This window comes from Callorhinchus milii, unplaced genomic scaffold (genome assembly GCF_018977255.1).
Source record: "Callorhinchus milii isolate IMCB2004 unplaced genomic scaffold, IMCB_Cmil_1.0 Scaffold2, whole genome shotgun sequence".
Taxonomy (NCBI): Eukaryota; Metazoa; Chordata; class Chondrichthyes; order Chimaeriformes; family Callorhinchidae; genus Callorhinchus; species Callorhinchus milii.
Window position 1 is genome coordinate 114853754 of NW_024704743.1, and position 25499 is coordinate 114879252.

The 25499-nt window shown below is 39.4% G+C and overlaps 1 protein-coding gene across 2 annotated transcripts in view; it reads left to right on the forward strand.

Moving 5' to 3' along the window:
• Window positions 1-383: 383 nt before the first annotated feature.
• Window positions 384-25499, forward strand: part of arfgef1 (ADP-ribosylation factor guanine nucleotide-exchange factor 1 (brefeldin A-inhibited)) — an 83999-nt gene continuing 58883 nt past the window's right edge. For both annotated transcript variants that reach the window (XM_042346786.1, XM_007886887.2), the window contains exons 1-4: window positions 384-536; window positions 19664-19694; window positions 20087-20243; window positions 22057-22203. In XM_042346786.1, the coding sequence (XP_042202720.1) occupies window positions 413-536; window positions 19664-19694; window positions 20087-20243; window positions 22057-22203 (459 nt within the window). In that variant the 5' untranslated portion in view covers window positions 384-412. The remainder of the gene's footprint in view (window positions 537-19663; window positions 19695-20086; window positions 20244-22056; window positions 22204-25499) is intronic.

Below are 25499 nucleotides of genomic sequence, written 5' to 3' on the forward strand. Positions count from 1 at the left end.
CTCCTTCCAACATGGCGCCGGAGGGTCGCTAACGGAGGAGCTCGGCGCTCGGCGTCTCTCCGCAGCCCACCCCCCGCAGTGAGGCCGCCCGGGACACTGCCCTCCCCTCCCTCCCTCCCTCCCCTCCCTGATTACCTGCCGCCGTCGCTGTGTGTCGAGTGTGTTTCTTTTAATATATATAAATATAGATATTTCTCCTTCCCTCCCCCCACCCCTCCCCCTCTATTTAGAGAATAAATAATAGGAGGAAAGAAAATTTTAATCGTCGGAAATCTCGCCCGAGTGCGTGGAGAAGGGGGGGAAGAGGGGAGAGAGGGGACAGAGAGAGGTAAAGAAATAACAACCACAACCCCCCCCCCCCGTCCGTCCGTCCCTCCCTCCCTGAGCCGCGCGGAGTCTGGGTCGGCGCGACATGTATGAGGGGAAAAAGACGAAGAACATGTTTCTGACCCGGGCGCTAGAGAAGATTTTGGCTGACAAGGAGGTGAAGAAGGCTCATCACTCCCAGCTCCGCAAAGCCTGCGAGGTGGCACTAGGTGAGGGGGGACAGACAAGAGGGAGAGGAGGAGGGTGTGGGGCTGGTTAAACCGGTTTATGATCTGTCCACAAGCTCTTAAATGTGTATCCTCGGTCTCTTTTATCCGTCTCAAAGACAAAAGGGGGGGTTCCGATCAGCCGCATAGCTCTCTTGTGTGTGTGTGTGTGTGTGTAAATGTGTTATGAAATAAGCTTCAAACACTTGGCAACTGATTTCACTCTTGTCGTGTATCGGGAAAGAAAAGACGCAGGGAGGGAGGGAGGGGGAGGGAGGGGGAGAGAGGGAGGGAGGGAGGGGGAGAGAGAGGGAGGGAGGGAGGGGGAGAGAGAGGGAGGGAGGGGGGGAGAGGGAGGGAGGGAGGGGGGGGAGCTGTGGCTGTGAAATACAGCGACCCAGGCCCCAAAGCGCTCATACGTGGTGCCTCCCCACAAGAAATGACTTGCGTTGGGGTTGAACGTTGTTGTTGTTGTTGTTGTTGGTGGTGGTGGGGTCTGGGAAAGCCCGACTTGCTGCGTTTGCGGCCATTCGGGCATTTCGGTGAACGTCTCTTGCGAGGGCAGGAGCCGCGCTGAATGGAAGGGACAGGATGTTAAAACGCGAGCCGGGCCCCCCCCTCCCCCCCCTCTCCTCCCCTGGCCCGGCCCGGGTGCCACACTGCGGGGAATGCCCAGGAGCGTGACCGAGAGGGACGCCGCGGGCTCCCGGGCTTTACCGGGACAGAATCCGTCGGGGTTGTAATCGAAAACAAAAGGCATTCGCTGTCAGAGTGTGTGAAGCGGTTCCTGTCCAAACTGCTCTGGGAGGTTAGGCCTCGGTCCAGGTGACAGCAGGAAGAGAAAAGGTCGAATATTGCAGTCTTACCCCACATACCAACACCGCACTGAATTGTGCTTATGATTAGAAATTTAGCGACGAGTTACCCTCTATAGTATGTTTGCACACCGTTGTGATCAATACTGTATACGCTGGTGGTTTGAAACGAATGCAGAAACTGGATCCAGACGAGATGAATAATAAACGAGGAAGAGGCGGTCTGAAAAAAAATGTTAGTTAAGGTAACACAGACCCTGGGTGAGGTTTTGAGTTACCAGTATAGGGGAAAAAAATAAAAGTACAAGTAATTTTTCGTTAACAAAGCGGACTGGAACTGTGCCCCAAATCAATTGAATTCATAAACATAGATTTGTGTTAATGAAATGTTAATAATGTAATAATTCTTGCATTTGATACAGCGCTTTTCACGTCTTCTCGCAGTCTCAAAGCGCTTCGCAGAATAGACTGTAAAGTGAATTGACCGTATATTTGTGGACAGAAAATGCATGGAGGTACAGGTGTACAAGAAAATTGAACATTCAAAGTGGACATTTTCTAGATATAAAAAGTGTTTGTTTCATTAACTATACAAGTAATTAGCATAAAACAGAATGAGGTAAGGATCAGTCAAGGAAGCCCAAATCAGTTTTCATATCATAGGTATAAGGGAAGCGTGTTGGATATATTATGATGCCCTTTTAGTTTCAAGTAGATACCAATTCATCATAAATCTAAATATATTACTGGCAAAGATCTCCGATTTATACAACAAGAGATGAGAATAAATTTAATTTTTTTTAGATGCTGTGTATTCAGAATGTGTGTGTGTTAACTAATAGATTTATTATCTCATCAGTGAGGGGATTAGTATGTTACTGTAAGCTCGTCCTGGGTTTAAATCAGTCCAGAATCTTGTTTGACTTCATTGAATATGTAGCAGTCATATCAAACGTATACATTGCTGTACAGTAAACAATGAGGACTAGAATAGGTGTTGGTCAGTGAAGCATATGATTACTATATGAAATAAGATCTTACATACTTGTCTAGGAAATTCTTAAGAGATTGTTGCTGTGTATCCATTCACCTGGCAGGGTATTTCATTTTGCCAACTCTTTATGCAGTTTGATATTGGATATCACATTAAAATTTAGATTAGCATCGTGTGGTAATTTATGGTGAAACGGTGCAGATTTGGGATTCTGTACTGAAGAGGTCACAAAAGGTTGAGGATTGAGGGAGGGGATTAGGTATGTATTTGTGTTAACTATTCAATCTCATACCCTTGAGAATAGACCTTGGTGTAATTAGGAATTGCAGTAGGTTGATGGTCCCTTACTGAGAAGACAGTCATTTAAAACAATGATGATTTATTTTTTAAATGTTTTAACTAAATTGCGTTCATAGAGTAAAAAGCGACCAGTGCTGCCTGGTCTTGTTGTGATGATCAAAAAGATGGGTTGGGTGTTGAAGAACTAAAATCAATTGCACAAATAATATTGGCCAAGTCTGCTCTGTGGAAACCTTAGATGTTATTTAGCTGAATTAATTATTCATTGACGCAACCTTTCTGACCAACCCTAGAACATTCTAAAACATAGCTTTGTTTATGCCTATTGTTTATGCCTATATATGCCTATATTTTAGATTTTGCAAAACGGAATGAAAAATGTTTTTTATTTTATTGTAATTATGACTAGGGCCACATACAGACGGGAACAGGAAATGCTTGAATTACTGTATATGTAAGAATAATAACAGTATCTTGACAACAATGATCGATTTAATGTCAATGAATCAGGGCTAGCGGTTATGGGCTTCATCAAGTTGCATGGTTATGTACAATATAAAATCTATTGGAATTTACAACAGCAAATAATTCAAACTAAAATCAAATGGAGGTTTTTAAAATGTAAATTGCAGAACGTAACCTTTTAAAAGTCTAACATTTTAAACGTATGATTTAAATGTTCTACTTGCAAATTACAATGCATACTTTTTACTGTATTTGGTGCGTTTGTAGGCATGCATTTAGCCCTTGTATGTTTCCCTTGTTTCTATTTCCATTGTGTAATGTGAACACACTACATGACTGCTATTACGGGTTCAGTAATACTGTAAATTCTACTGCTGGTGAATATGAAACTGAAGGGCTAGGTCTGGCCATAGCTAGTTAGACCATTTTCAGTTACATGTACTATTTCTTGCATATGAGCTTATTTTATTAATTTGATTGATATGGCTTTGGAGGAAAGGGTGTTGGTCGCGTAGGGTTTGGTTTACAGAGGAGATTTCATATGTATTGCCAGTGCTGAGTAGGTGAATGTGTGTTGTCATGAATCTGATGGTATACGAAGATGCTGGAGGCAGCGATCTGTCTTCCTCTATTCTGCAGCAGATTGTCTTGTCAGATCCATTAAAGATGCAATAGCAGCTCCCTTTCTTCCATCTCGGACCATATTTCGCCTGTCGCATTTTGATGGTATTCTCTGCAGACACAGCCCAGTTTGAAGGTTGGGTGTCCCCATCTCCTTCCCCTCCTAAGTAATATTTACTTAATGACTTGAGAATATTATACACTTTACAAAATTGTATCAAATCACAGACAAATATTTGCAAGAACATTGCATTTTTCAAGTAATCAGTAGGGAAATTGGATGTTAAAAGTGAACAGTAGCACTTAATGAATTCAAGCTTTTACTTCCGGGTGGAGAGCAGCATTAGTGCAAAAAAAACATTTTGTTTTCTCCCTGTATGTGATGGTTTCCTTTTGTGCACTATGTAATAATCCAAATCTTTAGGTTTTGCAGATTTATGCTAATTGAATAAAAAGAACTAAAGGGTAAAGCTCATACAATATTTATTTCAAATTATGTTGTGAGTGTAGAGAAGGATTCATTATTTTTAATCTGCATGAGCAACGGGAAGACAAAGGGAGGGAGGGATCTGCCTATTAATCGTCACTTACCGTGGACTTTACTACATTCCATGTTAAATACCAATAGGATCTTTTACGGATTTTACATTTGCTATTAAGGTTCACAAATGTATACAATAGCAGCTAAATGGGCAAGGTATCAAGGTGCACCCATGAAATTGTACTAAGGAGAAAGGAGTCAGACTAAAGGAGAGAGTGGAGTAAAGTGACTGGGATAGAAACTAAGCATTGAATTAGATGTTATCATTTTGGATTCTTATGTATTATGCAGCAGATGATCTATTTGCATGCTCTCTTTCCCACCCCTAAAGATATTAATTCATCCCTATAAATACTAGTGCATTAATACATAAATAATCTGATCTGTTGGGGGCATGTTCATTTACTGTGATAGATTAATGTGATTATAATGCTGTTTTTCACATTACCACTGTATTAAACAAATACTGTGGTAAAAAGGGAATGTGATTAACTATTAATCTACCAATGATTAAAACCTTTGACTTATGGAGTTATATTCACTTCTATCAATTTTCCTTCATATCTGTAAAATAATACATTTACAAAAATGCATTGTTAAAATAAGTATTTTTAAGTTCATTTAAAAAATGATGATGGTGAAAATATTCTGTCACTTTTAGCTAGTAGGCTCAGAATTGTTGGGATGTGGAATACTCTGCCAAATAAGGTGGTAAAGGCAGAATCCATTGTGGGATTCAAGAGGAAAATAGGTGGGTATGACAGGCTTGAAAGAATATGGGGATAAGGCAGGATGGGTTGGAATGCTGAGAACCTTTCAGGACACGATGGGCCAAATGATCTCCTTGTGTGCTGCAAATTGCAATGATTCTAAAGAAATGAAGAGAGAAAATATAGTGGTACAGCCAACTATTTTACATGTCTCAGAATGAATGGTTTGATACAGCCAATGAAATTCTTTTAGTATGCAAGGTACAAAAAATCTACATTTATTCATGCAGTTTCTTTTAGCTGATATTAACCGTTTTGACTATTTCATTTCCCTGAGGTTTTCAAAATGCATCCATGCTATATCTGACCAGTACAGCTCTTTCAGTACTGAGTGTTTTGGGCAAGTACAGTTACATTCAGAAAGACCAGGAGTATGAAGTGCAGTTAAACAATCAGTGAGAATGAGAACATTTTTTATTATTTTCAGAATAAAGTTTTATTTGAAGTTTAACTAGAAACAATAATTGCATAGTCATTTTAAAAATGCAGTTGAAGTTGAGCAGTGTGTTGAAGTACACACCAACGAAAGGAAAATTGGATGGAGGAGTTCCTGAGCTACTGTTCAATGTGCTTTTCTGGCCATCTCAGAGTGGCACTGATGATACCTCAAGTATATTATTTGTTTTAAGTTTCAAGGTACATGGGAGGGAGGGACAAGAAGAAATTCCTCACAGTAAAATAAATCAGTTATTTTGTGATGTTGTCTGTCAGCCACCAACAAAAGTGTGAGATTAATATAGTTTGAAAACCATGTGAAATGGAGAAGCAAAGTATAGCCAGAAAAAAATATAATGCATTGCTGGTGAAGCTTGGTTTCAAAATGTTAACATGTCTTATTGAATAATTTTGGTGCGGCAGTGAATAGTGGTATAAATGCATTTGATGTGTTGGCTGCTGGTTCATGCCTGAAAAGCAGAAGAACTTGTTAACCTTGAAATAAATAACTGTATTTGAGCATTGATGAGCTATAATATGCAGACCAACATCAGGTGTACAAAGATTGACTAAGGTGGATAGAAATTAAGGTTTAGTAAAGTCTTGTTTTGCCTTTCTGCCTCCACCCTTTGGAACTCCATCTCACAGTCCCTTCACTTTGCCCCTCCCTTGCCTCCTTCAAGGCCCGTCTCAGGACCCTCCTCCTTGACCGCACCTTTGGTCACTCTTCTACCGCTACCACACCTGCCCTTCACCCCTCCTGATCCCAACCCCTAGCTAGGGTCCAAATCCTTGACTCCTCCAGTGCCTTGGGACATCCTTTCTGACTTGAAAGGCGCTATAGAAGTGGTGTTGTACAAGTGGAGTCCTGTAGCTCAGTGGTTAGAGCACTCGCCTTGCAAGTGAGAGACCTGGGTTCGATTCCCAGTGAGGCGAAACAAAACCTTGGGTAAGTTTCCTTACTCCACACTCCTGATAATAGTCCCTCAAGAAAAAAAACAATAATACAATTGGTCACTTCCATCCACGACTGTTTGTGGGACACAGCTGTGTGCAATTGGCTGCTGCCCACAAAACACAGTCAATTCACATTACAGTCTATTCTGTGAAGTGTTTGAGACGTCTAGAAGATGTGAAAAGTGCTATATCAAATGCAAGGATTATTATTATTGTTGTTCAGGTTGCCAATATTGAATTTCATCCCACACATACTTTTATCCCTGCATTGTGACTGCTGGTTGCTATGATGGCGCACCATTGTGCTGCTTCTCATTGGGTTGTAGTTATTACACAAGCCAAATCAGAAATTTTATTAAGGATCCTGAGCCAGGCAGATCTGCAGTACTCCCAAGTGCAGACAGCCCAAACAGCCTGGTCGGCAGGACTTGGCAGACTTCATTGGGGGTAGGGATTCTTCCCACTCAGCTCCTGTTAACCCTGCAAGCCAAAATTCTAATTATTGGAGTGGTTCTAGCTGGATCAGCAGTGGAAAGCGTGCCAGATCTTTCTGTCAATGGCACACTTTGTGGCTTTAGCTGATTAAACTCCAGCAGTACCTCACTGCATATTCTCGGGACCCTGAGTCATGGCTCTTGCCAATCTCTCTGAGTAGGTAAGCCGGGTGTATCTCTCCACAAGGGGGTGAGTATTCTGTTCCAGACACAATAATTTCCATGCGTAGGTGGCATACATACATTAAACCAAGGACCCATCTGCCTGTTCAAAGATAAAGGTCCTATGGAACTATTCGACAAGAGAAGGGAGTTTCTTCCAGTGTCCTGGCCAACAATTCCCCAAATAAAATTGGTCATTCATGTCATGACTGTTGTGGGACATTGCTGTGTGCAATTGGGATTCTGCATTTACCTACAAATTCAGTAACTTTACAGTAAATCCTGTGAAGTGCTTTGAGACATCTTCCAATGTGATAAGACACTACACTGCAAGGATTATACTATAATACATGTATGGAACTCTGGTTGGTTTGGATATTCTTAAGCATGGTGAAAGTTTCTGCATGTGTTAGACACCTGACTGACCAAAACCTAATTTCTTTAGAAAAATGGAGAGATCAATAACAAGTAGTAAATTATTGCTTGTGTGAACCTTGTTTTGGGTTTTTAAAAAAAGGTTTTGTCTTGTTACAGGTTGAATTGTTTTGAGCTCTGGAGTACAGTATAGTCCTATGTATGAATAAAATAGTGCCAGTGTTTCAATCTAGAATACTGAGAATTGTGCTGAAATAATTGTCCTTTGTATGGAGAAACATTGTCCGATGTCAGCATATACTCTGTATTGTATGTACAGCATAACCATTAAATAGATCAAATGCATGGATTATTTATTTAAACATTACTTTGGATTGAAATGGGGATGTGTTTCATTAATTGTATTGAATTGTGCATGGTCGTAAGTGCTTTGGTAATTGTTTATAAATTGCTCTTCAATAAATTAAAAAGTATATCCTGTGACACATGCACTAAAAGCAGTAGTCACTTTAGAGAGTGGAATTTCAAGATTAGTATTGATGGGTAGGTCATTAATTTTCAACAACAACAATTTATATCTGTATTGTGCCTTTAATGTCAGGCGGACGTCCTAAGGTGCTCGACAATCAAGGATTTGCACTCAAGCTGGGAGTTGCAATCAGGAGGGGTGGAGAACGGGGAGGGTTCAAATCGTAGGATTGACTTCCATTCCTCTGACATTACAGTTGTTTTCACAAAGACAAAGATTCCTTTCGAGTAATCCTTAAATCATAATACCAATTGATGTATGAAGTAGGTTATTTCCATATCAGATTTTCGAAATCTATATTACTGCAATATTAATCATGTGCAATATGAGGGAATTTTATCTTTGTGGTTAGGATATCTAGCAAAGCAAAGAGTTATATGAATTACCTTGATTTCATCATAAGATAATGTTTATATATTTAAAAGGGTATTTAAAGCAGGATTGCATTCCGTATTCAGTTGATGACAACTACAAGAAATATTCACCTGAACTCCCACTGCCTTGAAACATATTTGAACCTATCTATTTGTAAGCAATAGGGTCTATCTATCCTTCGACAATTTTGTATTCTTGTATGGTTTCAACATGTTAGACTATCTTTTTCTGCATAGTAGTTAAGCCAAGTGGGCAACATTTATTGTGATAGCCATAGATAGCTTTCAAATGAGAAATAATAAAATACTGTTTAATATTGCAACTGAAGATTAGCTTAAGAAAAATTAAACTTAACAAAATTTAAATGTTGCTTATAGTAAATTAGATCCTCAATTTCATCTGTTTTTCTATGGGAAAGTACTAAAATTTGTCAGACTTTCCCAAATTTCTGTAGTTTTACCTAATCCAGGTCACTGATGCACAAATGGTTTTGTGCTATTTTGGTATAGGCTATTTGAAAAGGAATTCCCTCCATGTAATCAAACAGCTGACAAAGGATATCACAAATAAACACTGTTTGATCAAGAGCACTATATGTACTAGATCCAGCCAATTTTAAAAAAAATGCTGCAGGAATATGATAGCTCGGAATGTGTGATTTATGGTATTTACAATATTTATTATGAAATTTCATTATTTTGAGAAGTCCTTTGTTGCACCAAACTGTGTTCCTTTGGCTTTATTAGTTACTTCCTTGCTTTTGTTACTTCCCACAAATTTCTGGAAATGAAAAGAAAAACTACAAATGCTGATTCTCCTGAGTAATACGCACTAAATGTAAATGTGCCCTTTATGGATTGTGCGAGTGACCCAGTCCTTTGAATCCCCATCCTCCCCCACCCTGTTGTTTGGGATATGCAGCCATCAAGCTGCTGAATAACCATTCTCACAACCTTCAATTCCCTGGCTCCCCTGAAATCCAGGGTCGTCTCCAAACCCACCTGCTCCCCTTGGTACAACAGTTATCTCCGCTCACTCAAAACACAAACCCGGATGCTTGAGCTTAGATGGCAGAAATCCAGCCTCACGATTCACCGCCAGGTGTGGCTCGAGCACCTCCGCACCTACCTCCTCTCCCTTTCACAGGCTAAAACTGACTTTTACTCCAAAGGCATCCTGGAGACAAACAACAATCCAAAGACGCTGTTTTCCACCATCCATCACCTCCTCCGTGCACCCCCTCAAGCCCCCTGTATCCTTATACGTCAAACTCCAAGTGTGAAGAGCTCCTAGACCACTTCGCCTTAAAGATTGAAAACATCCACATGGCTGCATCAGGGCCTAGATGAGTGCAAACTTCCTGCAACTGAATGTGGACAAGACGGACATCCCCCCCCCAAGCTGGGCTCGGAGTCAGGCTCCATCACTGTTAAGCGCTCTGAGGCGCTACCCTGCGTGGAGGGCGCTATATAAGTGCAAATTGTTGTATATGGAAGGAAAACAACATTTAAATGGGAGGGAACATTGTGTATAACCCTTTCTGTTTATGGAAGTGTTCAGTTGGTATTACTGATGAGAATTTGTTGTCACTTACTGATAGTACATCAATGTGTTTAAGAGCAAACTTGATGCAAAAATGAGGGAGAAGGGAATAGGGTTTTGTGATCTCACTTCACTGTTTTTCCCTCCCAAAATCCCACAATTTTAAGCTTGTGTCCTCTTGTTTTGAATCATTTTACTAGAGTGAATCATCATCTAGCTTATCAGTTCACTTTATTTTGGAAACACCTCAATCAGATCGCCCCTTAACTGCTTCAGATTCAGGGACACAATCATCACAGCTCCGTTCCAAGTATTAATCCAGTGAATTGTCACTGGATGCCCTCAAATATATTTGGATATGCTTATTAAGGTTGGGTATTCAAAATGTAACTTCAAATGATGCCTGACCAGTACTCTATATAACTGTACTGTTTCTCCCGTGTTTTTATATTCTAGTCCCCTCATTAAAAAAGCATTATGTAGCAGGTTTTCAAATGTCTTTTAAAAATCCATAGAAATTACATCCATTGATTCTCCTTTATCATCTCAGTTGTACTGTCAAATAACACTATTAGGTTAGTCAAACATGATCTACCTTTCATAAAACCACCCTGACTCCCTGATTTGTTGATATTTATGTAAATGACCTATTGCTCTGCTATATATTCTATTTTCCCACAACTGATGCTACTCAAACATTTACTCCCTCCCTCCTTAAATAATGCTGTTGCTTTTGCTACCTCCAATTTCTCAAATCCAGAGATTTTTGGAATATAAAAACTAATGAATCTACGGTTTCTCAATATATCTTGGAAAACGCTGGAGTTGAAAACCACCTGATGTTTCTGCTTGGGGAGCCCTGCATTGTCAGAGGTGCCATCTTTTGGATGAGATATTAAGCCGAGGTCCACCTGTTCAGCTTGATGTTAAAAATCTCACTGCCCAATTCGAAGAAACAAAGGAGTTTCCTGGGCAAAGATTCCCCCAGATTTTATTCATTCACTTCATGGCCATTCTGAAACATTGCTGTGCATAAATTAGCTGCTGTGTCTCCTACACAGTACTTTGAGACATTTCAACTACACGATAAAGTATTTTTTTGAAAACTCACTTCAGTACTTGAGCTCATTAATGTCAGAGATGCTGTTCATTGGATAAGGCATTCAGCTAAGGTCTGCCTACTTAGATCTGAAAATGTTTCTCCCCTTTTGTTTAAGGCAAATCATGTCTAACAAACCTGATAGTTTTTTGATGAAGTATCGGAGAGGGTGGATGAAGGTAGTGCAGTTGATGTAGTTTATATGGATTTTTAAAAGGCGTTTGGTAACGTGCCACGTAAGACATGTAAGCAAAATAGAAGCCCACGGTATTAAAGGGACAGTGGCACAGTTGGCACGTGGATACAGAACTGTCTGGGAGACAGAAAGCAGAGAGTGGTGGTGAACAGTTGTTTTTCTGACTGGAGGGAAGTACAGTGGTGTCCCCCAGGGGTCAGTATTGATGGGCACAGACACGATGGGCCAAATGATATGATGCTATGATACTTGTTTCGGTGTACGTTAAAGATCATGCAATGTTATTCAAAAAGGGAGTTTCTCCCATTGTCCTTGCCAACATCCTTCAGATAACAATCCTCCAGATTACCTCATTCCCTTCATAGCTGTTTTTGCCTTTTTTTAAGTTACTGCTGCATTTGCCTTCAAATAGTCATTTTACTTGACAGCAATTATCTGTGAAATGGTTTGAAACGTTCATTGTTGAGGGCTCAATATGAAATGGAAGGATTATAAATCCGATTCTTTACTTGGATTGCAGTGAGTGTTGATGGCTTGAAAAGTGTCATTTTGCCCAATTTGCTGGAGAGACTGGTCCCCTGAGGATTTTGTATGCTGCAACCATTGTATCCACTCTTGTTTGTGTTAAGAACAATGTTTATCTCCTGTGTGAACATTTTCTAAATATCCAGGAAGTGATTTTCCAGCACTTAAAATATTTTGGAAAAATAAATGTCATTTTTGTGAATATTCTGTATATTTTTTCATTATCACAATTGCAGATCAGTATCTGAACCTGTACATGAGGATGATTGGAGTGAATTCAGTACGGTAGGTCTTTGGCACCTAGGGTACAAAAATAGATCCTGACTGTAATATGTGTAAGATTACACTTTGTTTTTAATAACTTAATAACATTGAATAATGTATTTCCTGTGACTTTAAAGCCTTGATTCTGTAGGGTCTTCTACGGCATATTGTATTTTGCTTTCGACAATTGTGCGTTACATCTGAACATCAAACAAAGCACTCCTATCAGTAGTTATTGGAATACGACATTTGAAACATATTGAATTTTATTTTCTCCACTGACAGTTGTCCCTGCACAATGAACAAACTTTTAAGCCCAATCTTAACAGCCCAATCTTTTTTTAACCCCACTTCTCCGACGCCACCCCCCAACCACCCACCCCATTCCCCATTAGTATACAGCTGATATCAGAAGCTCATATGGGAGAAGCTCGCGGTGTGAAAAAAATTCTTCTCACCTCCCCTCTGTTTCTTTTAACACCTATTTTAAATTGATGTCCTGGGGTTATCGACCCACCTGCCAGTGGAAATAGTTTCTCCTTGTTCACCCTATCAAATCCCCTCATAATTTTGAAAACTTCTATTAAGTCTCCTCTTAATCTGTCTGCTCCAAAGAGAATAATCCTAGCTTCTCCAGCCTCTCCTGATAACTGGTTCCATCCTCATTCCTGGTACCATCCTGCTGAATCTCCTTTGCAGCCTCTCCAATGCCTTGACATCCTTACTAAAATGTGGCGCCCAGAACTGAACACCGTCCTCTAGCTGAGGCCTAACCAGCGTTTTATAAAGGTTCATCATATCTTCCTGACTTTTGTATTCTATGCCCCTGTTTATAGTCTAGTAACCTGTATGCTTTAAAGATTGTCTTCGCTCCTTTGTACATTACATTTCTTGCTCTAAAGTGCATCCCAGTAGCTGTGCAGTTCACTATCTTTTCATTCAGAAGTATAGTAATCCTGTGAGGTTTGTATCAGTTAGGGCTGTACTGTATTAAATTTGATTTTGTTTTCTTACTGTTTTACAGTGGAAGGTTTTGTATTTCACTTAAAGCTTTGAATTAGATATGTCGGCCTGGTTCAGTGGAAGCACTCTACCCTCTGAGTCGGAAGGTTGTGAGTTCAAGCCTCACGTTGGCACCTGGATTCACGTGGTCTAAGCTGACACTCCAATGTATTGCTGGTGGGGTGTTCCATTGTCAGAGGTACCGTTATTCAGATGAGACATTAAACTGAGGTCCCATCTGCCTGTTCACGTGGACGTTAAAGATCCTATGGCTCTATTTGAAAAGAGAAGGGAGTTTCTCTCTCCTATGGCTCTATTTGAAAAAAGAAGGGAGTTTCTCTCTTCCGATGTGCCAACAACAATCCCTCCCTCTAGATAAGATCGTTACTAGACCTTTTGACATCATCAACAATAACAAATTGCATTTATATAGCTCCAAGGAGCAAGTCCCAAGTGCTGGACAGTGAAGGGTTTGAACACAAGCTGGGGGATGAAGTCAAGAGGGTTGGAGGGCAAAGTAGGTGGAGTTGGGACAATGACCAAAGACGTAGTCAAAGAGGTAGGTAGGTCTGGAACAAGTACAGCTTCTTGCCCTCGCTAAGTGATTGGCATATATATGTTTGAGTGCTGTAAGCATAATCTATCATTGTCAAAAAAATAGGTTTTAGCTCTTGAGCAAAGTTTTTTTTTTAAAAAGTTTAGCTTGCAATTTTTTTTAAAAAAGCTTGTATGGTGAATACATTTTCTAATTTTGCTGCCTCAGGGAGAAATATGTGTGCATTTGAAGTCTTGTATTTGACTTAAAGTATCCAGTGGCTTGCCAGTTACAAAGATAACATTTCTCTGAAACAGTCATACTTTTAATATTTTTATAATTGCACCCCCGATTCTGTGGTGTAAAATAACATTTATTCCTGTTCCAATCCTTGGTCTCTTGGGACATTCAATGTGCTGACAGTAGATACCAATTTGTTTTGCTGCTGTATGAATTAACTTTACAGTATAAGTGTCCTGGATGGATCTGGTGTTGCAGCTGACTTGAAATCAATGTTGACTGGGGTCAATCTTTAAAAAAATAAGATATGGAGGAATTTTAAAAAAATTCTACAGGATATGTCATGCCAGTGAACCCGTTGAACAGTTTAATGATATTGGTTACCATGTTGATTGGGAGGGAAAAAGAGAAATATTTCCACACACCCCCAAGGTTCTTAGTTTCCACTAAGATGGTGTAAAGTGATTTCTCAATAATTGGCACTATTTTTAGCACACTAGTACACTGAACCTGATCTAGTACTTTTTCCATTGGGTACGAGATTTACGTTTACTGCTTGCTTTAATTTACATAGCACATGCTATTTTGCCATCTTTTTGTTTTTTAACTTTTTAAAGTTTATTTCTTCAATTTATAACTTGTATATTAATAAAGACAACATGTCTGTCTGTGTGCCCGCTAAAAACTCCATAACCGATTGACGTAGAGACATGATTTATGCCTCATCGGAAAGGTAGGGAGTGTCATGGGCATATCTCGTTTCGGGGGTTTTCTATCGTCGTTGAGCTATATTTTAAAAAATACTTTAATTAGCCCCAAAATACGAGGTATGCATGGTATTCTGCAACAAAGTAGCAATGGAGGTAATCACACACCCTTCTAGAAAAATACATTGGGAGAGAAACAGAAAGAGGGAAGGAGGGACGAGACTGGTTGAAAAAAATTCAATGCTACATTTTTAAAGATTAAATCTGTCCCCCCCCCCCCCAAAAAAAAATACGCGGAGCCCCATAATCTCTCGAGAGTAAGGAGGGGAGAGAGGTTTCTTTTGGCGGGAGGGAGGGGGCAGAGGGGAAAAATTATAAGTGTGTGTGAGTGAGTGTGTCAGGAGGGAGGGAGGAGAGGGTTAAGGTGAACCCTGAGGCTAACTAACTGAGCAGCAGGAGCCAAGAGAGAGATCCCAGTGCGGCTCACACACTGCGCATGTGTCTGTCCACCAATAACGCAATAACCAATTGACGTTATATACAGCATTTATTCCTCATCGATTTATACCTCATCGGAAAGGTCTTTCTTGGGGGTGTGTCATGGGGCATTTTGTGGGGGGGGAGGTGCGGGGAGAGATCTATTGTTTATGAGCTATGACCTAAACAAGCTCATCACACATGTATGGCAATTTGTTAAATAGTTTGTGACTGGTATCACTGAAATCTACATTCTATATTGAATCCTTTGGTTGCAAGCGTAGCTGCAACGGGTATGAAAGCAAAGTGAAGAACAGTGCAATCACAGGAATTTACTTAACAGGGTTTGGGATTTAAATGAACTGGATATTGTGTGCTATGTTCATTGTTCATTACAACAAATCTGGAGATTTTGTTTAAGAAGTAATAATCCCTAGCAAACAAGTACAAGCATAATGCATTATTCTCTTGTAACACAGCTGTCTTTCCTTTTGAAAGTCCTCTTTGCATAGAGGAAGTATTAAACTTGCAAACATTTTAGACACAAACACCATTGCTTTAAATGTGCTCTGGACATCATTCTTCCAACTACTACAGTACAGTAGTTAGAAAAAATTCACAGAATTTACTGTCAGTCGCTTGCAGAAAGAAATGCTGCTCTTGCCCATTCCTTTCGAAAGGTTGTAAATATGGAGCCATAAATGTCTGAATGTTGTGAGGTTGGCTGAAGGGAAAGTGATTCCAGTTTTGATATTGCAGAATAATAAATGTTTTTCTAAGAATATTGATCAAAGTACTTATTTTAAAAGAGAAATTCTTCTGAAGCTGTAACAAAGTGGACCTGTAGTTATTGGCCAAGTGCATGCAGAAGTGTATGCTTTTACATTGTAATATACTATTCAATCTTAGAAGTCAAAAGAACATAAGAAATTTTAGGAATTGAAAAAGGCAATTACGGACAACCAGTTCACTCCTTTTTGATTAAGGATGTCATTCCCTGATTTCCTGCTTTCTCACCAAATGCCTCCATCCTGTCTCCAGAAATATATGTATTATATATATATACTTTGTTACATTATTACCTAGTTACTTGTTTGTACTATTCAGTACCATTTCATAGATTGTATTGTATGGAAACAGACCATTTGTCCAAACTCGTCTGTACCAGCGTTTTACTCCATTTGAGTATCATTTTCCTGATAACCAAGCCAATATTAAGACATTACTTTCATATACAAATTATATCAATTGTCTGACTACTTTTTACTCTTAACTTATTTTTTACACTTGGGTCTCCTATATTTGAACCCAAATCTTGAACATTTTAAATTAGATCCTCATAACATCATTTTTCTCAAGATCTTCCTTAATCCTTCCTCATGATGTGAATTCCTGATACTGTATGCAGGGTCATCTTTTTACAGCTCCTGTTATAGTGTGCAGTTCACTGTCATTTGAAAAAGGGCAAACTAATTATACCTCTGTACCCTCTTACAAACAATATCCATCCAATGATTGTATAACAGTAACTACACATGGCACTTTGGATGGGATCTGACCAGCGGCCCCTTGTGCATCAATTTAATATTGATTTCTACTCTATCTGTGCAAATTTAAACCAGTACTTTGTTTTTTTTATCAAGCACTAGGCCAACTGTTCGTAACTCCTAGATTGATAGTAATTTATTCAAGTTGAATCAGATTTGGAAGTGAATTCTGAACTTAATGAAGTTTTGTAGTATTGCTCCTTGTTGTCGCTTACTCATTAAAGGTACACTTGTTATTCATTAAATGTGCTCATTGTTACTCATTGAATATACACTTGCTACACACACACACAATTCCAGGCGTGTCTTCATTCCTATGTAAACACCTCAAATGCTGAATTGTGGGGAAAGTGGGAGCTTTCGTGGTTGAATAATCAAATAATTTTTTTTACGATAAGCAGATCTTCTGCCATGGTTGGTCGGCATTTCAGTATAGAACATATAAATAAATAATAAATTGTTTTAAAACATCCCTGTATAGCTGTCCAGGGTTAGCCAATGTCCAGCAAATATACTTCCACTGTATTATTTGAATTGCAGATAACCATTGCATGTCATGTAACTTAGTGGTCAGAGCACTCGCAAGCGAGAGGATCTGAGTTTGATTCCTGGGCAGGGCGAAAAGTTGGGCAAGTTTCCATGCTCCACCTGCCTCTGTTTATTGGTTGTTAGACGATTGATGGATTGCTTTTCTGGGGGGAATATCTCTTCAATAAATAATAATTTGGTCACTCAATCCATGACTGCTTGTGGGACATTGCTGTGCACAATTGGCTTCTGCGTTTTGCCCACAAAATATAGTCACTATAATAATAATAATAATCCTTGCATTTGATATAGCGCTTTTCACGTCTTCTAGACGTCTCAAAGCGCTTCACCGAATATACTGTAAAGTGAATTGATTGTATATTTTTGGGCGAAATGCGGCAGCCAATTGCGTACAGCAGTGTCCCACAAACAGTCGTGGGTTGAAAATGACCAATTTATTATTGTTTTTTATTTTGGAGGGATTATTATTAGGCTCTGTGTGGAGTAAGGAAACTTGCCCAAGGTTTTGCCCTCTGCCTGGAATTGAATTTGCAGTATTGCACTTGGAGACATTTTGAAGGCATGATAAGGCATTATATCAAATGCAAGGATTATTATTAGAATAATGTAACCAGTGATTGCTTGTCTGTTACCATTTCTGAGGTAACGGCTTTGAATCCTAACAGTAAAGAGACTGGTTTCAAGATCTTATGTGACATTTGTTTGTTTGTAGATGGATGAAATAGTGGTAAACTTCCATTTCTATCAGTCCAAATTTAAAACACTGTACATCATAACTGTGAGACTTAATAAGAATTCAAGTTACTACAGGTATAATGTGGTCAATGTCAGTGCAAAACACGAAGGATAAGTCTTGCTCTGTTACATGAATCAGCATAGCCCTGGCTAATGCATTTGGAAAACAAACGTTGCAGGTTGCAAGTCAAAATGACGAATTAAGAGGACATTGATCTATTTAAGTAGATAGCAAGTTTATACTACAGATTTTATTTAGATCTGCTGAGATTTATTTTATATTTTGCATAAATTTAAGCAGTTCATTGATATTAGATTTCACATTTCTTTTCCCCCCCACCCACTTGCCACCCAAGTATCGTATGTAGGTATTCAGTGACATTGTTTCTGTGGATGTGCTGAGCTTATAAATAATCAATAAGCTTGAGCCACTATAGAATGTTGTAAGGTTAACATTTAAGCTATGTACTTGTTTACCATCTGCAGTTGTCTTGACTCTCCTTTGTACAATCGATAGTGTTTTTGATATTTCAACTACATTTTATTCTACTGAAATGATCTGTTTTTCTTTCTATGTTTGTTCGATCAAAGCAACTGTAAGTGGACACTTTTAAAATCGTTAGTCTTTGCAGGTGCAGGATTACATTTGCTTCTTGAATTACACCGTACACCAGATACTTAGAAGCAGAATATTGCCTGAAGTTCAAATTGCTATATGAATTTAAATATCATTTGAATTTGTATGTTTCCTCCTAAGATTTTGAGGAGGCAAAGCTTGTCCAATTTTTTAATTGGCTTTGTGTTTTTGAATTAAACTTGCACCATACAGAATTTCTATCTTTTGGTTTATTATTATTTTGATGTGTATGACGTAGCTGTTTTCCTATGGCTACTTCATTTGTATTTTTCCTGTGATAACATTTGTTCGTAATGCAGCTTACTCCGCTAGGAATAATTTTAAGGTTAGAGTTGCACTGCCTGATAGGGTGGTGAAAGCAGGAATTGGACATATACTTGAAAAAGAATAAATTGCAGGGCCATAAGGTAAGAGTGGGGGAGTGGGACTAGTTGGATAGCTCAAAGAGCTGGCACGATGAGCCGAATGGCCTCCTTCGGTGCTGTAAGATTCTATGACTCTTTGCCTGTACTCACAATTGCACTAAAACTGAACCTAGCATGCTAATACTTTTCCATTTGTATTCTCCCTGATGCACTAAACGTTTATTGCTCTGTTTACATATTGTAGGAATAACTAAAACTGGGCAGGTGTCACATTTAAGATTGTTGCATTCATTTTTAAATTCTTATTCAATTGCTCAGATTTTAAGCCTGAACGTTCTTCTGCCAGAAAAGGGAGGATTTCTTTCAATCATTATTTTGCGCAGACTTCCATCACCATCTCTTCACAACTACCTCTTTATGCAGCATCAATGCTATTTTGTATGCCTGTCCCCCTCATAACGTGGACCAAAACAAAAGTGCATCGGCAATTGGTCCTGGCTAGAATTTACCACGTAACTTGAGCCTTCTTGTTATGCTCTTGCCTCCACTTACAAACCTATACATCTAACTCCATTAACTTTACTGATTAGACAGTCTGACCAAATCAATTTAGGATCTTTTCAAAACGATTGCAATCCTTTACAGAGGTGAAGAGACCTCACATAAGCCCAATGATACTTGAAGAATTGTGGAGACCTACTGGATTTGGGTGTTTCCTTTTTAGTTAGGCCTCTGATTGGCATTTTAAACTAATTTGGGAGCTGGTCTAGGGCTGGGGTATGCTGAAAAAGCACAACATGTAGTGGTACCTACTATTAGATATTTAGTGATCTAATTTTTTTTAACTGAAATTAAAAATGTGTCTTTCTTTTAACAGATGAAATCAAATCCGAGACTGAAAAACAAAGGTAAGCTTTTAGACTTATTTTTCTTGAGTTCTGTTTAGCTAAATTCACATTTGATCCAAACACCATATTTTAGTGTATAACCATATCAGCGATTTACACCATTGTAATATTGATAAATAAATAAATAAATGCTAACTTTTGGTAAAGTGCCTTTCAGATTGAGAGGACATCCCAAAGCACATTCAAAGATGACCAAAAGCACGGTCAAAGAGGTGTGTTTTGAGACGTGCCTTGAAAGGGGAGGGAGGGACCGATCTACACTTAATGTCAGAAAGTGAATTGTTATTGAAGTTTTGCACACAGACAAGTCTAGTCATTGTTAAATGGTTTCCATTCCATTGTTTATCAACAGTTACTAATGTCATCGCTTCATGTTCTGTTGATTCATTTAGTCCTCCCCATGGAGAAGCAAAGGCTGTTTCTGGAACTTTACCACCTGTCAAATCAAAGGCAAATTTTATTGAAGCCGACAAGTACTTTCTGCCTTTTGAGTTGGCATGCCAGTCGAAATGTCCTCGAATCGTCAGTACATCCCTGGACTGTTTACAGGTTTGTGTTACTATGCTTGGATCTCAAATTCAAAACATGTTTTTTAGAAGTATTGATTGATTAATATGATATCTTAGGGTATAAATACAATGTATGAAATTCAGCTTTCTGTTTAATTATAGTGGATACAGGAAGAATCGCTGCTTCTAGCTTTTAGAGTTGGTTGTTGAAATACAGCAATCTTCAGTTTGCTCTCTTGATACATTGCTTCCATGTTGCCTCAGGAATCCAACTTGCTGTACTGGTACCTGCAAGAATTCTATCATAGACCTGATGGATGTTTTTGCAGGCATGTATTAGGTTTCCAACTTTTCTTCCAACGTGGTCCCCTGTGAACAAAATGCCTCGTAGAATTTGTACCAAACAGTAATTGTTCCTTCAAGGTCTGACAGGTTTTTGGAGTTTTTTTATTGCACCCCTAGGATCTGGAACTCTATCCCCCAGTGCCTTCGTCTTGAAAGGCGCTCTATAATTGGAATCTTGTTGTTGTTGTGTTGTTGTTGCTGTTGTGTTGCACCAGAAGAACATTTGTTTACACAGTTGCACTGCTTTGTTTCATTTTCATACAAAAAACGGATTTAATTACCCAAAGGAAAGCCACCCAATAAAGGAATCTACACCTTCACCGAAGAAGTTACACATACAAAAACTTGCATTTATGTAGCAGCTTTCACGTCAGAAGTATGTCCCAAGGCGCCGGACAGTCAAGGGTTTGCATCTGACTTGGTTGAAATCAAGGGCAAGGGTGTGGGAGGATGACCAAAGGCATGGTCAGAGAAGAAGGTCTTCAGGTGAGCCTTCAAGGAGGCAAGGAAGGGGGCAAGGTGAAGGAACTCTGGGATGGAGTTCCAGAGGGTGAGGGCACCTCCAGTGGTGAGGCAGCCAGGGTGAGGGATATGGAGCAGACCAAGCTGCATCAATAGTTTGCGAAGGAGACTGAATACAGGGGCAAGGTCCCAAGGCATTATTCTGAACAGACGTATCCTCCTATGGATTTATCTGTCTTTTGAGGAGTATGCTGGAGTGGCCTTAAGTAAGTATTCTTTTGGACTGTATAACAGTTTCAGAAATTACCAACAGGACAGATAGTAGAGGTATTGAAAGACTAAAGCTGAAACCTCAGCCTCTATGCCTTCCTTGTGCTAGCCAGCAATGAAGCCAAATCACTGTCAAACCACAAAACTATTGGAAACTGCTTTGGGAGACTTGGGTTGACAGGTTTTAAGAAGCGGAATCATGTTTGTCAGATGTATGGTTAAGGGAATTTATCAAACAGGCTTGCACTTCACTTCATATAATCTCCCCCAAGATTCAGGAACTCCCACTTATACTGAATATCAGAAGAGTACCATCAAAAACAGCAGAGTATGCAAATTAATTTTATAATTACATAAAGCACAAGAGGCTCTGGCCAGTACTTGTCCTTGGAGCGCAAAAAACATTTTGTTGAAAAGAAAGAAAAACAAGTTAGGAATTCCTGTTTCGATTATCCAGGTAGACCAGAAGACTTCCTTGCAGCCATTGTTGTAAAGAATACATTTATTCAGATCGTGATCAGAAAGTACCTGGAGTTCATGTCCATTGACGTTTTTACCCTTAGGTTGGCTCTCAGGGGAATTGAAAAATATCTGTGGTTCATAGCATCTCTGCAATTGCAGCAGCTGCTACGCCTACCTCTTTTTAGCTTGATGTACAAGCCTCCTCCCAGCTTTCAATTGACGCAGCAGTCCTCCAGCTTCTAAAACAAAAAGATTAAATTAAAGCAGGCTGTTATGGTGTTCTTTCTGACATTTTTCCCCTCTCTTTTGTATAGAAATTAATTGCCTATGGGCACCTTACTGGTAATGCTCCAGATAGTACAACACCTGGCAAGAAACTAATTGATCGAATCATCGAAACTATATGTGGCTGTTTTCAAGGCCCACAAACAGATGAAGGGGTTCAGCTACAGATTATTAAGGTAATGTCAGATTTTGACTCATTTTGAAAAGTGTTTTAACTACATTTATGTTTTCCGCATGTGATTAATGTAAAGCATTATACGTGCACAATATTTTGTATTATGCCTTTTAGAACTTTGTAAATCTTATTCAAAAACTATTTGAATAAAGATTTTTGTTTCAGAACATGAATAATTAAACCATAACTTGTTGAATGAAGTAAATGGATTTTTAGCATTTAGGCTCACGAAATAAATTCTTTAAGTGTTATATGTTTGAAAGAATACAAACAGCAGCTTCCAGCAATATAATATAACTGTTTCCTGAATTTAAGTATTATTAACCAATCTTGAAGTGTGATACCTGTTAGTAATAAGAGAAAACATCCTTTTTGATTACATATTTGATATCACAGCTGAAATATTAGTTCGAACTACCTCATGGATTAGATTTCATAAACTGAATTCTTCAGAATTCTCATGTTATATGGCTAACATTACCACGTATAAAGGGATGTGCTGCTTGTATGGAATTGAAGTTGTCAAAACTGTCAGATTTGTTATGATACAGGTAAACAAATGTTCTGCTTATACAGAATGAGAACATTTCCAATGTGCTATTCATTCTCAATACTCAGTAAATTAAAATTTTTGATGATCTTAAAATAAGATTGCCCTTGCAACAGGGCAGTTCTTGTCAGCAGTTTGTTCCACTCACATTCAGTAAATGTGAATATACTTTATTATAATATAATAATTATAATGTAATTTTTATTATATTTATAAATTTATAAATATCTTTTGATATTCAGAGTAAGTGGGAGCTTCTGAATCTTGGGGGAGATTATTATATTTTAATAAATATAATATTTATTTATAAAATTATGATCAATATAATATCTCTTGCCTCCTTCAAGACCCATCTCAAGACCCTCCTCTTCGACTGTGCTTTCGATCTCCCTGCCCCCCCCACCCCGCCCTCCACCCTCCCTGATCCCGACCTCCAGCTTGGGTCCGAAACTCTTTGCTGTTGTTGTGTACACCAGGATTTTACAGTTTCCTTTTTACATACTGCACTGACTATGGCTCACATCAAGTTACGAACCATGATGAGTCTAATTGAAAACTTGGTTGAATTAGCAAACAAAATAGAGAAAATTACATTAAAACAGAAAGAATGTTTAAAGTAGATGAAAGAAAAAGACTTGTCAGGTGTAGAGTTAATAATAATCATCCTTACACTTGATATAGCATCTTTCACGTTGAGAGGACATCTCATAGGGCAGCGTATCCTGTAAAGTGTGCTTTGTGTGTGAATTACCCCAGACGTACTATTTACGGTGCTCTCAAGAATAGAGAAATTGACTTGAGTTTGAAAATTGATGTTTTTCCCATTTTAACAGAAAGTGGACAGGGACCATTATGGGAATTGCAGAGCTATTGGTTAGCTTGGTGTAACCAAGGAACCCTTTGGAGAAAATTCAGACACCTCTAGAGAATGCTTCAGCAAACTGTGTTTGAGAAGAGAGTGTGGATGTGCTGATTAGTTCACGCTGAAACAAATGGTAGAAAGCACTGTTCGTATGGAAACGATGTGTAGCTGTGATTCATAGAATGTAAGCCACCTATGACTCATTGTGAAGAGATGGTGTCTGGCAGTTGCTAGAGCTCCATGGAGTAGCTGGAAAGAAAAAAAAATCCTTATTTGATGTTGTGCTTTTTATATCGGGAGAGCATCTCATGGCACTCCACAGGATTTCCTCTTGTAATTGTGCATTTTGCAGATGATTGTGGCAGCTAATTTGCACACAGCAATGTCCTACAAACAACCGCAATATGAATGAACAATATTTTGGGGTGATTGTTGGCGAGGACACCAAGATTCTTTTCTCTGTATATCATATATCATATATTTGGTATATAGAGAAGGTATATAAGGGTTGTGTGAGGACTAAAAAAAAAGTTCACACTGAAGGTCAGAACTTGTATATGTCATGGACTTGTCATGGACTGTATATCATAGTAAAATGAATAATCCGTACACTTGATATAGTGCCTTTCATATCTGGAGGACATCTCAAAGCTTTTCCCAGGGTTTTACTGTAAAGTGTCGTGACTGTATTTTGTAGGTGCGCTATGGAATGCAGGTGAAACTAGGAAGTTGGCAATTGTCAAAGATATGGTAAGGCTGGATTCTGAGTTTTTGGTTGCTGTCATAATAATTACTAATAGCTGGATTCTGAAAGAACGATCTAGGAGCTCAACCTCAGCCAAAGGCATCAAATTCTGTTTTTTTTTGTACGAGAAACATAGCAGGAAGAATAAAGACTGAAGAAAGTAGATGCCAGTGGTGAGATGGAAGAGTTGGAAAGGTGTATATACTTTGAATATCACACACCAGGAATCCCAAAAGAAGCTGTTTAAGTTGAAATATGTTTAATGGTCTGTGGAAAGCAGTCTGCTGAAGATAAAGATACTATGGAATATGAAAGTGTCCAAAGCACATTTTTTTAAAGTTTACTGAGAGCTAGCCTTCTTCCACCTCTGCCACATTGCCCGCCTCCGACCGTACCTTACCCCAAATGCAGCCGAAACCCTGCGTGGGTTTGTCACCTCCTGGATTACTCAAACGCACTCATCACCGGTCTCCCCAGCTCCACTGTTCTAAAGATCCAGCTCATTCAAAACTCTGCCGCCCACATACTAACCCGGCCCAAACTCCGTACTCACATCTCACCAGTACTGGCCAGGCTCCTCGGGCTCTCCAACCACAAATGGATCGAATTTCAAGATCCTCACACTCAAATCCCTTCACTCTCTTGCAGCTCCCTATCTCTCCAACCTCCTCATTCCCCATTCCTGTGCTCAACTGGCACCGACCGGCCTCTTGCTTATCTCTTATACTTATTTGGCCTGCTCCACGTCCCCCGACCCAACCACCCCACCATGGGTGGGAGAGCCTTCAGTCACACTGCCCCCAACCTCTGGAATTCCATCCCCCAGTCACTCCGCCTCGCCCCCTCCATAGCCTCCAAGTCCCGCCTCAAGACCCTTCTCTTTGACCATGCCATCAGCCACCTCCCTTCCCCTCCCTTCTCCTCCCCCTGATCCCAGCTCGGGTCTGAAATGCTGTACTCTGTCCTTGGGACGTCCTCCCAACGTGAAAGGCACTATACAAATGTAATCTTGTTGTTGTTGTTGCACACTCTGCCCGACCATCAGAGGTTATGCTTTCAGCTACTATGTCCCAAAACATTCTCCCTCAATCCCTCCGCCTTGCCCCCTCCCCTTTTTCAAAATCAACCCTGAAAATCTTC